Source organism: Elgaria multicarinata, chromosome 4, assembly GCF_023053635.1.
Source record: "Elgaria multicarinata webbii isolate HBS135686 ecotype San Diego chromosome 4, rElgMul1.1.pri, whole genome shotgun sequence".
In the NCBI taxonomy this organism is placed as follows: domain Eukaryota; kingdom Metazoa; phylum Chordata; class Lepidosauria; order Squamata; family Anguidae; genus Elgaria; species Elgaria multicarinata.
The window spans coordinates 84,068,106-84,085,288 of NC_086174.1; the positions used below are offsets into that span (position 1 = coordinate 84,068,106).

The 17,183-nt window shown below is 39.5% G+C and overlaps 1 protein-coding gene across 4 annotated transcripts in view; it reads left to right on the top strand.

Annotated features, from left to right (window-relative positions):
* Window positions 1-17,183, top strand: part of PTPRK (protein tyrosine phosphatase receptor type K) — a 389,066-nt gene that overhangs the window by 203,528 nt on the left and 168,355 nt on the right. For all 4 annotated transcript variants that reach the window (XM_063124699.1, XM_063124696.1, XM_063124697.1 and 1 more), the window contains exon 5: window positions 678-793. In XM_063124699.1, the coding sequence (XP_062980769.1) occupies window positions 678-793 (116 nt within the window). The remainder of the gene's footprint in view (window positions 1-677; window positions 794-17,183) is intronic.

Consider the following 17,183-nt stretch of genomic DNA (forward strand, 5'->3'; position numbering starts at 1 on the left):
TTAATGGCAAATGGAATAGAGCTGAATGAATCTGCTCTATTTGCTAAGGCTAAACTAAGTTACCCTTGATACTTAGCCTATTCCCAGGTAATTTAGGAGAGTGATGTGTGAGAACTATGTAGCATATCTCTTTCTGTTCTCTACTGCCACCACCTTTTCCACCCCTAATCCTTCACATGGATGGTTTTGCCACTGAGCTTTCCTTGAGGCAATGCAGTTAGTATGAAAAGGGTTGTCAGTGGGTCAAATGTTGCTGTATTTAGTGGTGCAGGTGATATTTACTGACAGGGAATTCTACGTTGCACTGTATCACACTATATGTGGCTAATTAAATCTGACTCTTTATGTTGTTAATGCCGTGGTTTCACATTGCAGTGGTCTCACACAAAATGTAATAGAAATTCACTCAGAGTTTTTGGGCTTCTTTTGAGTTTTCCATCCTTTTATGTTTATAAGTCACTTTTTATAATGTATGTTTGACAAGCTTTAGCAGAGTTTGTGTGGTAAGAAAGATCAAACTGTTTTGTTCCCCCTCCATAAGTTGAAACAATTATTTTCTTTCATGTAAAAATTAGTTTTACCTAAAGGTTGCAGTAATGTGCATCTTTTGGGAGAATTATGTAGGCTTTTGTGTTTGTGAGCAGTTTTTGTAACTTTTCTTTTCCCCACCCACGCAGATAAATCTCCTCATTTCTTGAGGCTGGGGGATGTGGAGGTCAATGCAGGCCAGAATGCTACATTTCAGTGCATTGCTACAGGGAGGGATGCAGTGAATAACAAGTTATGGCTGCAGGTAAGGCTAACACACTCTGGTCCATTTGTGGGCATATTTCTTGTCAAAACAAAAATGTTTTATTTCTTCCAGAACAAATTACATGACTGAAAGATGTTTTCAATTTTTCCCCCATTAGTTTTATTTCCCATTAGAACAGGATTGCCATAATAAGAATTTACATGCAGTTACTCCCATACCCTCCTTCACAGATCATTAGTCAGCTGTTACCCCTCCTGGAGTATGGCAAACATGAAGTCCTGTTCCCAACTGCAGAACAAGATAGAGGAAAAGCATAAGAACATAAGCCATTCTGGATCAGACCAAGGGTCCATCTAGTCCAGCATTCTGTTCACACAATGGCCAACCAGCTGTCGACAGGGACCCATTTGCAGGATAATATGCAACAGCACCGTCTTGCCCATGTTCCCCATCTAGTGGTGTACATAGGCATTATCCCTCTGATACTGGAGGTAGCATTTAGAACATAAGAAGAGCCATGCTGGATCAGACCAAGGATCTACCTAGTCCAGCACTCTGTTCACACAGTAGCCAGCCAGCTGTCAACCAGGGACCTACAGTATTTGCAGGATAAGATGCAACAGCACCCTCCTTTCCATGTTCCCCAGCAACTGATGTATATAGGCTTACTGCCTCAGATACTGGAGGTAGCACATAGCCATCAGGACTAGTAGCCATCCCCTTTTAAAGCTATCCAAATTGATGGCCACCACCATATCCTGTGGTAGTGAATTCCATTGTTTAAATATGCACTGTGTGAAGAAGTACTTTCTTTTATCTGTCCTGAATCTCCCACCAATCAGCTTCATGGATTGACCCTGGGTTCTAGTATTATGGAGAGGGAGAAAAATGTCACCCTATCCACATTCTTTACACCATGCATAATTTTATACACACCTCTATCATGTTTCCCCTTAGCCTCCTTTTTTCCAAGCTAAACAATCCCAGCTGTTGTAACCTTCCCTCACGCAGGAGATGATCCAGCCCCTTGATCATTTTAGTAGACCTTTTTTGCCCTTTACCCCAGCTTTATAATAACTTGTTTTAGGTGTAGTGACCAGGTGTAGTAACCATCAAGACTAGTAGCCATTAATACTGTACCGGGGGGGGGGGGGGGAAAGGGCCTTTGCAAACATACTACCCTCTCTCCAACTTTATCAACACATTTACGTATAAATGCTCATTCTTGGATTGAAGGCTGGTAGCATTATTTATTTATTTATTTATTTATATAGCACCAACAATATACTTGGTGCTGTACAGAATATACAAATAAAACAGCATCTAATGTTTGTAGATGGACAGTCAGAAAACTGGGTAAATAACGCAATGGCATGCTATTTAGCTTGTGGATGAGAGCAAATGCACAGAAGCACTTCCATTGTTCCTTGACTACAAGATTTAGGTTTACTTTGCATATATGAAATAATCACCATAAACCTTTCTTATTACAGAACATTATAGGCAGTTTACACATGCTGCCTAGTCACTTGAATAAGTTATGCATGAACGATGGACATTCCTAAATGAACAAAGGCTGAGCCACTTTAGTTGAAGCTACAGTGATCCAGTTTTTATTTAGTCAGGTTTCTCGCTGTTTGTGGGCACTATGTTGTGTGGGCTGTGGCTTAGTGGTAGAGCACCTGCTTTGCATGCAGAAAGTCTCAAGTTCAGTCCTCAGCATCTCCAGGTAGGGCTGGAAAGATTCCTGCCTAAAACCTTGGAAAGCCATTGCCGGTCAGTGTCAACAATTCTGGGCAACATAAACCAATGGTCTGATTCAGTATAAGGGAGCTTTCTATGTTCCTATGTGTGTTAACTTGGTTGCATTATCTTTTTTAATTAAACGAGGTTATTATATGAATTTGCTGTTATCCCATTATACACATAAACGATGTAGACTTGAATTTTAATTTCAAAACATAACCATGGTTGCTTTATTTAGAAATGTTTTTTGCATTCTTAGCAACAGACTTAAACAAATGGAGGATAATACAGCACAAGAGAGAGTTGTGATTAGGCTATTAGACTTGCACTTGAAAATCAGCTGGTCATATGTGTCTATGATTTCTGTTTGATTTTTTGGCTGTTTGGTTTTTATGCTCTACTTTGTTTCTAAATAACAATGTTATTTTAAGGTGCGTCTTTGACCCTGGTCAGACAGCATGCTAAGCCACAGTAGTTAAGCATTTTGAGCTAAACATTATGGCATAGCTTGTCATCTGAACCATTCCTAATTATGGTGGCTATATAACATTGGTTTAAACATGCTCACTAACCATTTGCTGCAAAAGGGTTAGCAGCCTAACCATGGCTTAGTATGTTGTCTGAACAGGCCCTGTGTGATGCAACTAAATTGCATTTTTGTCTGTCTCTTCTACCAAGACTCTTGTTCATGCATTGGTTATTTCTCGGTTGGACTACTGCAACCTTCTTCTCACTGGCCTTCCTTCTTCTCACATCAGTCCGTTGGTTTCTGTTCACCACTCTGCTGCTAAGATCATCTTCTTGGCTCGCCGTTCTGACCATGTAACTCCACTTCTGAAATCTCTTCATTGGCTTCCAATTCACTTCAGAATCCAATATAAACTTCTCCTGTTGACCTACAAAGCTTTTCACTGTCTAGCTCCTTCCTATCTCTCCTCTCTCATCTCACACTATCGCCCCACTCGTGCTCTTCGTTCCTCTGATGCCATGTTTCTTGCCTGCCCAAGGGTCTCTACTTCCCTTGCTCGGCTTCGTCCATTTTCTTCTGCTGCCCCTTATGCCTGGAACGCTCTTCCAGAACATTTGAGAACTACAAGTTCAACCTCAGCTTTTAAAGCTCAACTAAAAACTTTTCTTTTTCCTAAAGCTTTTAAAACCTGATTTTGTTCTGACTTTATACTGTTAGTTTTACCCTACCCAGTGCCTGTTTACCCTACCCTGTGCCTGTTTGCATTCTCTTCCCCTCCTTATTGTTTTATTATGATTTTATTAGAATGTAAGCCTATGCGGCAGGGTCTCGCTATTTACTGTTATACTCTGTACAGCACCATGTACATTGATGGTGCTATATAAATAAATAAATAATAATAATAATAAATTCAAAAATTCCAAATTTTAGGCAGGATGAAATATAGTAACATTTGTTAGTAATGCGTAAAATGAACTGAAAAATTACAGGTTTTGCTTCAGTGTGATAACTCTAATTATGTAATTTTAAAGACTAACTGTAGTTTTTATTTTACTTTATATGGCCAGTTTTGGAATCACATGCCATATCACCAGGATTTATTCACATCATAAGAATTTCTATTGAACAGGGATTTTTTAAAAAACAACAACAACCTTAAGTACAAAGAACTCATAAAGAAGCAGACTATGCCAAGTGCCAAAAGGAACACAGTTTAAAAGACACTGGATGATTGTCACAGTTAAGGTACAAGTAGTAAAGTTAGTCGCCACGTCCAACCCAAATAATTACTGGATCAGACCTTGTAAAAAAGAGCCAACTGGAATGTTTCCTTACTATTCAGTCCTCCATATCAGATAGCTGACAGATCATTTCAACTTTTCTCTCTAGGGAAGAAAGTTAATAGCCGGAGCTGATTAGCAAACGTATGCTTTGTTGTGCCTAAAGTACACAATTTGATATTGTGTTTTTCCTTTTGTTATATGTTGAAAAATTCTACTCATCAAGAGTGTTTGCAAAATAAAACACATCAATTTTCCTAAAGTAGTACACACTAGCAATGAGAATAAAATGAGAGTTGTAAGACATAATCCTAAAGACCAAAGCCAAAAGTCATTACAGCATAATAGCATCAAGCAAACTTAGTTAACCCTCAGAACCAGGTGGAAAAGGTATGTCTTAATTAGATTCCTAAATCCACTGCTGAATCCAGCTTGGGGGTGGAAAATGGAACCATGAGGAGTGTCATACTGTTTGCATGACAGTCCCCATGCTCTCACTGAACGCACAAGGAGGAAGCAGGAATGTGCTCACAAAACTACAAAGCTGATGGGTCTGCTTGCCATGCCCCTCTGGTAGCCTCTTATATTATGTTAATGAAAAGGGGGCTTATCCATGTACAGTCCTTTCTCATTCACACTGAATGTGTGACTGATGGGGATGGGGGTGGCAGGCAAGGTTGATAACAATCAATGTTTTTTAAAAAGCAAATTAAAAATTGGATTTTTTACCATTTAAATTGGAATTTTTTTTACAATTTAAATCAGATTTTGAAATTTGCTTAAAGCAGTTAGTAAAAAAAAAAAAGAGCCTAGGTCAAAGATATCATCATGAATACTCATTATACAGCTTCTAATTATATTCTATGAATATGGTAAAACCAGTTTATGGAGATGGTTGATTACCTGATCAGTCGTATTCTACACTGCAGGTGGTGTATAGAACTACATTCTCTCTCTCTCTCTCTCTCTCTCTCTCTCTCTCTCTCTCTCTCTCTCTCTCTGACTTACCTCTCTCTAAGTGCAAAGACAGAGATGGGTATTATTATTATTATTATTATTATTATTTATTTATTTATTTATTTATTTATATAGCACCATCAGTGCACATGGTGCTGTACAGAGTAAAACAGTAAATAGCAAGACCCTGCCGCATAGGCTTACAATCTAATAAAATCAAAGTAAAACAATAAGGAGGGGAAGAGAATGCAAACAGGTACAGGGTAGGGTAAGCAGGCACTGGGTAGGGAAAAACTAACAGTAGAAAGTAACAGTAGAAGTCTGCACAACATCAAGTTTTAAAAGCTTTAGGAAAAAGAAAAGTCTTTAGTTGAGCTTTAAAAGCTGCGGTTGAACTTGTAGTTCTCAAATGTTCTGGAAGAGCGTTCCAGGCGTGGAGTAGATCTGAACAAGGAGGGGGAAACTGGATATAAAGCAAGGGATAGGGGATGAAATAGAAAATGAAACCAAAGTGAACAGAACATATTCATGCACTCCTAACTCCTGAGGAAATTTCTGCTGCATGTATCCTACACTATAGAATGAAAATACCTAGCATGGCAGCAGCAGGCCGTAAATGAGACCCCATTTGGGAATATTTTGTTTCTGAACATTGGTTGAAGTTACCAATGTTTATTTTTAAAAAATAATTGTATATTTATCTAAAAACTGAAATAGTTAACCATTCAAAATTTCTTCTTTTTTTTTTTAACCTCTGCCACACTGGTCTGGGGCTAGGGCAGTGGAGGGCCTAGGGATTTTAAATTCAGGCAGATGAATTTCAATGTTGTTAAGTGTTGTTGTTTATATATATATATATATGTGTGTGTGTGTGTGTGTGTGTGTGTGTGTGTGTGTGTGTGTGAGCATCTTGAGGCAGCTTTTAATATTTGGGGGCGGGGGACATCCTTCAGACCTAACCACCTGCGAGGCTTGAGGGATAAGAACAGGAGCTCTTCTTCAGGCCTGACCAACCCACCCACACAAAGCTGTTAACCCTGAGATAGCAATGGTGGTCATATGGACAGAGCTGCAATGCCATAGGGACCCATGTTGTAGCTAGTACCTAGCAAGGGTAGGGTGGCCACTTATAGATCACCAAAGAGGAGGAAATGTGTTACCCGAAGAGGACAGTGATTTGCATAACATTTGGATATGCTAATTTATCTGAATAGATGCAAATTTAGAAATAAATATTGTAATTTAAATAGAAATGCAGTACATTTTACTATAGTGTGGGAGACTGTGACCTGTGTGCCTGCCTGTTCAGCCTGCTGATGGGCAAGGGTTGTTTTTGTTTAAACTGGGATTGAACAGGGAAGCTTGTCAAATAGAGGACACCTTCAAATAGAGGATAGTCTTCTGGCAGCCCTTCAAATGGAGGACTGCCCTATGTAAAAGAGGACACCAGGACACCCCACAAGAACCTTTAAAAAAACCAATCTGTAATTAATAAAGTTGTTGCCTATTTTAATACCCATGTTGATGTTTCACCCCTTTCTTGCGGGGTCCTGGCAGCAACAAAATATCCATGAAGAAGCCACAAACAGCTGAAAACTTGGAGCTCTTTTAGCAGAAAAGTAAATTTCCCTATTTCCTTTGAAAGTACCTGTTTAAAATTATCAAGGGAAAGTTCACAGTGTCAGAGGGTTGTGAGAGAGTTATTACCTTCCTGCAGGCCTTTGTTGCCTGGAGTAAAAGGATCAAATAATTCATGAGCTCATCTGTGATAGCATTTTTGCAACAAGTGATAACCCAATTATAATAATATAATATGATGTAACAGTGCATGATCTGGCTACGGCGGCAGCGTTCTGAACTTACTGACTGTGATATAATAAGCACTGTTAGCACAGGTGGTTTCTTTGCCCAAACAAGCAGACACCTGCCAACCCCCAAATAATAATAATAATAATAATAATAATAATAATAATAATAATAATAATAATAATTTTATTTGTTACCCACCTCTCCCTCTGGATCGAGGCGGGGTACACCACAAATGCAAACACCATTAAATATAAGTAATTAAAACATTTAAAACTAATACATTATTAAAATCTGCACATTATTAAAAAGGCATCTTAAAATTCAACTGGGTAGGCCTGCTCGAAGAGATCAGTCTTTATGGCTTTCTTAAATTCTGGAAGACTGCTAAGTTGACGAATCTTTCCCGGCAAGCTAATCCACAAACTGGGAGCGGCAGAAGAAAAGGTCCTCTGGGTAATAGTTGTTAACTTTGTTTTTGTTGAATGGAGTAAATTCTTCCCAGAGGACCTGAGTGTGCAGGACAGATTGTATGGGAGAAGGTGATCCCGCAGGTAGCCTGGACCCAAACCATGTAGGGCTTTAAAGGGATAACCAACACTTTATACTTCGTCCGGAAACTAATTGGCAGCCAGTGAAGAGATTTTAAAACTGGTGTAATGTGCTCACCTCTAGGTGTACCGCCGGTGACCAGCCTGGCTGCCGTATTTTGAAGTTTCCAGACTAGGCACAAAGGTAGCTCTATGTAGAGCACATTGCAGAAGCCGAGCCTCGAAGTTACCAGCGCGTGCACTACCGTCTTTAGGTCTTCTGACTATATACTGCTGCTTGTGTCACAGCTGTGCCATATGGATCTTCCATCATCAGCCCCACTCTCTACAATTGCTTTATTGTGTATTTATACACAATTCTCACAATCTCTGACCATTGGCCATGCTGACAGGAATTGGGAGTCCAACCATATCTGGAGGGACACCGGTTCCCCATCCCTGCTTGATGGTTCTTGAATTCTGGCTTAACTAGGAAAATTTCTAAAATGTATTCTAGAACTGGAGTGTTGACAGAACTTGCTATAGCTTTGAATTCTTTCAGTATTTGTATTTTTAACCCCTGCTTACAAATGCATTGATAGAACATTGCAAAAAAGCAATCAAGGTAAACTACTGCAGGAAGATTGGTTTTTCTTCTGCTATTGAGTGGTATAGAAATGCAATTGATAAATCAATAAAACTTTCTGTGGCTTTCTAGCAGTGCTCATAAGTGTGCATGTGTGTTGCTAAAAAGCTGCACAAAAAGAACCATGACGCAATTATATAATCAAAAAGAACATGAAGGAAGTGAAATCTGCAGCAAACACATGTAGCGCTCAATACTAAATTTTTTAAAATGGAACAATGGAGGACAATGGAGAAACAGGATCAACTAAAATGGGGTGTGTGTGTCAGATTATGAGGATTCCAAAAGCAGCCCTAGTTATTTTATTCACTTGTGTTTCTGTTAGTCTAGTGTGAATATCAGAGCCAATTTCTTTCCCCTCATTATTTCTGAACCAAGCTGTCTTCATCTACTTTCCAGTTTGGGAATGGTAGTGAATATCATAAGCTGTTCCATAAGGTTTTATCAGTGGCCAGCATAAGATGACACCTATATGCCCCAATCCATAGAGCCCTTGCTTGGAGCATCTGGTAAACCATATGCCCTGGCTGCAGGTTCAGTATCTGACAACTAAACCACTAATGAGCCATTCTGTTACTGCTGTGCCTTGGCATTAACATGCCATTTGGCTTGGGCAAAGAGGCTTGGCTTGCCTTTGCAGCTCTGTTTGTACTTTGCCATACAGGCCTTGGTGCTGCCATTTGCTTTGGTGAATCTGAAATTAGGAAGGTTTATCGCCCTTGCTTAAAAAGTTTTAAAGCATGACTGGTAATCCCCTTCAGATTGAGATCAAAGCAATGATGCATGTGGGCCAATCTGTCAGCAGTTGCCTTAGCTGCTGGCTTAAAGCCTTCTCAGTTGGCATGCCAAAGCTGGAAGAGGGTGCCATGGTTTCACCCTTGGAGAGGCTCATCAACATTAATGCAGCATGATGCTTTTCTTCTCCCAGCCAGATGAAAATGTCATTCCTAGTGGAGTTAAAGATAATTAAAGCAATTGCCTGAAAGTAGTAATTGGAGGACAGAAAATGGAATGGAAAATTTGATTGCAGTTTGCTGCAAATACAACATAGGGGCTTTCTACATGTTTGGGCTTCATTTATACAGTTAGGTATTATTGGTTTCTCTTCTGTACATCATTAGGATGTTTCCATTGTAGGGAATATTGCTTTTGACCAGCATGCAAAACCACAGGGTTTTGAATCTCATAAAAAGTTATACTTCACATTGACAGTGTATTTATGACTCTTGTTGCTTTGTGGAATGTGATTGCGCAGGTATCACAGGCATCTGTTGAATATTTATGGCATGACTGATGTAAGTGATGGAATGTGATTGGTTGGCCTTATAAAAATTGAGTCAATAAATATACATAAGTAAACATCACCCGTTAATATGCCCAGGAAAAAGCAGCAAGGCTAACCCACAGACTTTTGTGCGATTTAGGATTTTGTTGTTGTTAAGGATTGTGGATTTTGGGAAACATTGAGAGCTGAGTGCTTTCCCAGTGATTGGGTAGATCTGTCAAATTATAAAAGCAGGTGCTGTGAAAGGAACAGATCTTCTTTCGTCCCAAATAAAGCTTATTCTTTCTCTCCCCTTCCTGTTTTCACCAGCCTATTATGTGCAGATCAACTGTTATGGCAATGGCATTGGCACCGAAAAGGTACTTGCAGAAGTGTCCAAGGCTGGAATATGGTTTGGGGCTTGCTTTTGACTGGTCATGTGGAAAGGCCCCAAGTAAGGTTCTTAGCAACACCCGCAGTTTCCAGTTCAGTAACTGCATGTGCTGTTGATCGGCTAAAGCTCAGCAAGCTGACTGCACATTGTAACTTATTGGGAAAACGCCATTACAAGCGGTGCTTTCTTAACCTTGCTATTAATTTTGGACATCATTAAAATAAAAGTTGGCTTATTTAACAGCTAAATCTGTCACATAATCTGCCCCCTCCACCCACATGTGCTTACTTTTGTTTATCTTCCCTTTCTTCAAGGAGCTCAGGATCATTCTCGTTCAGACAGTATTTTCTAGGGGAGAAAATTGCTCCGTGTTCCTTCTTTATATAATGTTAAGCATGACTGTTGTGAATGGACTCTTAATTACTCCTGCAGGTGGGCTAATTGTCGCTCTCTTTAAAACAGGCATCTTGTCATTTCCTGCCCTGTCAAAGTCTGAATTAAGATTCTTGTATCTATTTGCCATTCTGAAGAAAAGAAAAAAATATTTTCCACAAGCTTAAGGAAAATTTAGTGTACCTATCTTTTTAAATTATTTTTAAATCAGCCTTTTTCGTGTAGCTAAAATCTTTTAAATGCAGCCCAGATTAGCATTATTATGTAGATGGGAATACACACTGACCCTGTTCATTGACCCTCGGACCAACCCAATGAGTGTATAGAAGTTAAGTAAAGACATACTAATTTTAGATCAGCTTTTTTTAGCCCAAGTGTTGTATCCAGTTGAGTTCCGCTTACTTTTTTGCATAAGTTCAATAAATAAAAAGTTTTGGAATTCCTTTTTGAAGGGTGGGGAAATATATAGTATTAGTTTCAGTTTGCATGTTACATGCTGAATATGTACACACCAGAATGTAACATCTGTACCTGACAAATGTGTGATCTCACCCACATGTAATTGCACATGCGTAGTCTAGGGAATGGGGGTTAAAAGCATTGAGCAGCCCTCCACTTCTATCTCTCTGTATATCTGACAAGGCATATTTTAGGTCTGTAAATAGTTCACTTGTTTACACATTTCTTCTATTTCGTAATTTGTTGATGTTTAGAAATATTCATTTTACCACAGCCTTCTCCAAATGAATGCCCTCCAGATGTTTTGGATGACACATCCCAACATTTCTGACTATTGCTGGCTGGGGCTTATAGGAGTTGAAGTCCAAAACATCTGGAGGGCACCAGTTTGAGGAAGGCTGCTATAAAAGTATCTAGAGCTGAAATGCTTGTGGGTATCATAACAGCAGACATAGGTAGAGAGGGACCTTTGCATCAGAAGCAGGAGGGGAAACGACGGGAGAAATCATTCGTCTTCCACTTAAAATACTTTCAGGTTTGAGTTCTTCTAATGCCTCAGGTTTGTTCTCTTCCTTGCAACAGAGCAACCACTGCTAAGGCTGTTCTAGTCTAACCCTTTGCTTAGGCCCTGAGCTACTACCTTCTTAAATCAATTCTTGCTGTATTCCCTGGTGCACTGCTGTTGCACAACATTGCCTTTAAAGTTTTCTTGCTTCACACTTCTTTACTTTTCCCTATTACTACAAAGTTAATTCATAAAGATCTCGTTGGGTTTTCCTTTTCTCTCACTGCCAGAGTCTTGTAGGCAATTTATGCCTCATCTTGTTCTGTCTCTTTGCTGTACTGCAACTGTGGTGACACATGATTCAGGGGATGGCTGCAGGTTCTGTCCCTCCGGACTCAATTCTGCAAATTAGCTAGTGCTTTCAGGATGTCTAGCATTACATCATTCTTCAGAAGAGATGTCTCTTTATTACGGCTCTTGCACTGAAAGTATCTTTCCAAAGTTCTTTTTCTGTTCTTCCGATAATTTCCCCTAAAATAGCTTTCCTTTCTTTGATCACAGCTGTCTAATAGGGGTTTAATACTTTTTTTTTTTAAAAAAAATAATCTTTGTATCCAGTATGCATACTCTGAACATGAACAGAAGTGTTCTGGTGTGTTTTAATCATTGCACTTTACAAGTTGTTTGTTGAGTCTTATCTTTATTTATTTATTTATTTATTACATTTTAAAATGGCACAGTAACCGAAGTTGTCAGATATTGAGGTGTGGTAAAATATGTAAGTAACCTTAAACATGAAAGAAATACTCATGTATATATATATAAAAATCTTGGTAGTTATAATATTCCAGTTAAAGTATGTGCACACATGACTTTCCATTTTAACAAGGAGTTGTATGTAGTACATTAAAACTCCCTTCCCTTAATTTAGCTTTTACTTGAGCCCAAATTTCAGGTCCACAGCTACAGTGTTGCAAATATTTGTAATAATTTATCAGGAATATATATCCCATCCTGTATACGTTGCCCCGAGCTCTTTAGAGGATAGGTTGTTGTAACTATGATCACTGACACATTGAGTAGTTGTATAGTAAACAGTATTTTTGTACACTTAAATACTTGGGAACTAAAAGAGAATATTATTAAATAAAATGAACAATTGGTTCTGTAAACTCCTTTGCAAATACCATCTTTTGGAGGTACTGCTGTATAGTATCTTTGGACAGTGGTGCTGTATCTATATCTTACTGACATAAATTCCTTCTTATCTAGTCCTGATTTCTCCCCACCTCATCTCAAGGACAGGAGCCTCTCAGTGTTATTATATGCTGATGATGCCGTTCTCCTGTCATATACCCAGGTGGGGATGGATAGGCTTCTAAGAGCTTTAAGTTCATATTGTATGAGGGAAGCCCTTCAGGTCAACTATGATAAAACTAAAATCTTTGGTTTTGGCAAAAAGGAGGAAGATTTACTGATGGCAGCTAGATAGCTACCCCTTGACCAGGTCTATAGGTGCAAATATCTAGGAGTAAGATTTCAAAGTCCTGGTCCGAGCGTTTGAAAGCAAGAGTCTTGACAGCTAATGCAACTGGCAGTGCTACTCTTCACTTTTCAGCAGGACCAGGTGGAAAGATGGTAGCCTCCTGAATAGAACTATACAAAAGTAAATTACTCCCCCAGATTTTATATGGGGCACCTGCCTGGGCTCATGCAGACATTACCTCACTGGAGTCAACGCAGCATAAATTATTATCTAGAGTAATCGGGGTACCTAGATCCACCTCCAAGGCTATTGTCCGATTAGAAACAGCTTGTCATTCAGTGGGAATGCTTGTCCGAAAAGCAGCTATAGTAAGGGAGGCAGTGGTGGTGAAAATGTAAACAAAAGGAACCCAAAAGGCGACCACCATAGAAACAACATAAACCCAATGAATTAAATCGTCATTCAAAAATTATTTATACTGGAATAACTATTTTCAATCCAATACTAATACAAGTCTACAACAATTAAGTATCACATCAGTGTAGCATTTCATTACATATCAGTATAGCATTCAATTGTAGTTAACAATAATTTCAAACCAGATTTAAACAGTCATTGCATGGAAATCCGACCCATACACATCAAACACTATCATCTAATCACATAAACAGTATATTAAGATCAAATTTAGTCAACAAGGTTCATGTTATTCCTTGTTTCGAAGTATTTTCTTCAAAAACGTCAGTCTTAGTACTCTGTAAAAAATAACAATTCCAAAGTAAACACATTTGATTAGAGTTACTCCATAGTAACAACTCTCATTTACTTCTTATTCTTTTGGCTGGTTCACAAGATAAGAACACCGTGAATTGCTTTATTCAAACAACTTACTGTGTAGATATAATACCAAAAGATGGTCTCACCTTGAAAAACTTCAGATTGCGTGAGCTTTCCACTGCCTGTTGGTGGTGAGTTGGTGGTCGCCTTTTGGGTTCCTTTTGTCCAAAAAGCAGCCATCTTCTTTTGGCTAAAGACAGTGTTCCAACTGGTCTCACCCTTGGTTTTATCAGCATGTGAAGATATGGGGAAAGACTCATGGGCAGACAAGATAAGCATGATTATTTCTGAGTTAGGCTTTTCGCAAACATACCTACTAGCAAGGGGGTACAATAGTGCCAGGGAGGAGATCTTTAGAAAGCTACATGATGTTGACATCCAGACAGCAATGGCCGTCGCTGCTGGGAGTCGTTCCAACTTGATGTATAAAAGTATTGTTACCTTCCCGGGAAATCCCCCCCCCCCCCCGTACTTGACTTCTATCACCTCAAAGAGCTGAGATGGCTTATGACTTGGTGCAGACTGAATTCAGTCCAGCTGATGGAGGTGAAGGCATGCTATAGGTCCCAAGACAGTGTGAAAGCAGATTGCCCAGCCGGTAGAGGACAGGGTACACTTCCTGGCAGAGTGCACATTGTATGCAGAGCTGAGGAAACAATATCTTGAGCCCTTAATAGTGTGGGTCTAATTATAACTCCTCTGTAAGCACAATTTATTTATTTATTTATTACATTTTTATACTGCCCAATAGCCGAAGCTATAACTCTAACACTATTGGCTGGTACAGATTATTATACATCATATAGGACTGCCATGTTTGTCAAATGGGCTCTGGAGAAACAAGTCACTGGCTGCCATAAAAGACTAAATTTATCAATATAATCTGACATGTTAGTAAGTATTATCTAAGATTACAAGATGTTTTAACTTGCTCTTGTTAGCCATTTTATTAACACTTTGTATTTTGGTATTCCCTCTGGGGAGAGGAGTATTTTATTATGTTTCTGAATGTGCATGGCCTGACTAACTAATAAGCAATAAACTGTTGTTGTTGTTGTTGATTGCTGTGTGTGTTTGTGTTTCAAATCTCTCTTGTCACTCTACATCTTTTGAAGGCATCTCTGTAGTTTAGGCTTGAAGAAAGCCTTTCCTTCTCGGATAAATATGACCATTTCCCCAGGGTCCTTAATTTGTAGTTCCTTGTTGTTTTACTTTGCAACAGGAGCAAATGATAAGTTCCTCCTGGTTTGAATTTAATTCTGCCTCAGCTAACTAGATCCTCCAGTGGACAATAGCTAAGAGTCACATAAGCCTCACTCTATAGCCTCAGTGGTTATTAGCTCTATAGATTCTCTCTGGGGATGCCTAACTGCTAGTAATGTTACTAATAGAAATAGCTATTACATGACTTCTTAGGGAATTTTATTGTCAGGTTCTTCACTGATTACATGGCTGTAGGACACATCATTGACTATGTGTAATCTGTTATGATTCCTTTCTTCTACCTCCTGTCAGTTTGCAGTTCTGGTTTACAGCGGGTGATTGGTGGATTTCCATGAAATGTACTGGCTGCATTCAAACAATTATATCTTGTCTTAATAAGCTGAGTTTTCCCCCATCTTGTTATATAAGATTTACAGTATATCAGCCATCAACTTAGCAACAATACTACATTAAAAAAGTATTACATCAAAAGATATTTAGGGAGGTTAGTTGAGATATTAGCCTTTTGCCTGTACACACAGCCCTTTTGTTCCTCCTTTCCCAGCATGAGCAATCAAACCAGGAAGCTGTTAATTATCCATAGTTTCACATTTCATCTAAACTACGAAACTGTGGTTACCAGCTTTGGAACAAGCCAGGATTTAAAATCATGGTGGGAAATGTAAGGTATAGGTTTCAGCAAGGCTGTTGTGTTGAGGCCTTGCAAGCTGTAGTTAGATTTAATTAGAATCTACCCTATTTCTTCGATTCTAAGACGCACTTCCCCCCCCCATATAAACATCTCTAAAAATGGGGTGCGTCTTAGAATCGCGGGTGTTTCTTAGGTTTTTTTTTTCTGTTGGTGGTACTGAAATTAGTGTGCGTCTTACAATCGAAGAAATACGGTAATTAAAATTCTCAGGGAAAGAGTTGAAGGGAGTAGTTTAACCCCCCCCCTCCCCTGCCTCGACTTTGAGGCTGCAAGACTTCTCTGGGAACCTGAAGTTGGGGGTGCTTTCCTGAACGAGTCACTCAGATTGTATTGTCATCTGGGTGGACTGAGCACTTGCCATTTCAATGGTTCCAAAAATGGATTCCAAACCCAAACAAGGGAGGGGGAAGTTTCCTGATCCTTCAGGCAATCACGATGGTAAATACTTCAAATGCTTTATCAACCATGCCTAGGAAGCTACTCCAAACGTGGATCATTCTTTGGTAACTCAGAGAACATGGCCATAGCCTTAACAAGATCACAGGATGGGTAAAAATCTCAGGCACGAGAAATCCTGTGCTGCTGCTTTAGCACAGGGAACTCCCTGCCACTTGAGTTTGCAAAGAAAGGGACCAACAATAAAAATCAACCCCAGTCTACCCTTACACTGAGCAGTTGATGAGCAAACACACACAATCCACAACAAATGAGAGTTCAAGTCTATGAAAAGCTTCACAGTACTTTTCATGGCACAGTCCTTAGTAATCCAAAGTACAAATAAAAGAGAGTCCATGTGCAGAGTGCTTTCAAAGTCCCAAATGGTGACGGATCCAAACAGGGAGGGATTTTGGGCCATGAGTCGAAAGATGTTCCTCGCAAAGTCTCATCGCCTTTGCTCCAGCTTATAAAGGGAGCTGTGGACCTGTTTAAAACCACTTGACAGACAGGGACTCTGGCCCATAAATCATGCCCGTGTCCAAATGCTCAGTCCACCAAGATGACAATACAATCTGAGTGACTCGTTCAGGAAAGTGCCCCCACCTTCAGGTTCCCAGAGAAGTCTTGCAGCCTCAAGGTCGAGGCAGGGGGTGGAACTATTGCTACTGGAATCCAATTCCTAATGCAGACAGCCTATTGTAAAGAAAATGCCATGTAACTAACAGTTGTTGTTCTGCAATGCTTACTTTGTGTCTTCTCTGACAGTCTATAATGTATGTGTGCAGGCTTGAAGCTTAGTGTTGTTACTATGTTGAATGCCTGTTTCAGTAGTTGTTGCTTGGTGACGAGTTTTGAAATGGGAGAGAGAAATAAGCACAGTTAATATAAGTATAGATTCACCAGGTAAATTCAGTTTTGAGTTGTCTGGGAAACATTAGACGTTGATTGGCTGGGGATTCTTGCTAGGTCAAAAAGAGCAGTTGGAGAATGACAGTCGACCATTAAGTAGTTGATAGTTAGGGGGTTGGTCAGTTGGTGGTTTGAGGAAGAATTTGTGGGTTGTGATAGAGAGGACTAGGGAAGAACTGAGAGAAAAGTGAATAGCTCAGGCCTGAATATTAAGCTATTCCTAGGTTCTGTGTGATAACCATGAGTGTCTGGTAAAGATCAGAAGTAGGGAGCAGGTGGCTGTGTTATGCCGGGTGGCCGCCCTGAGATTGTATCAAAAGAAGGTTATGCAAGCAGACATTAAAAAAGTGATAAGCTGCCCAAGCCACCAGTAGTTGAACAGGACTGAAGGTTTT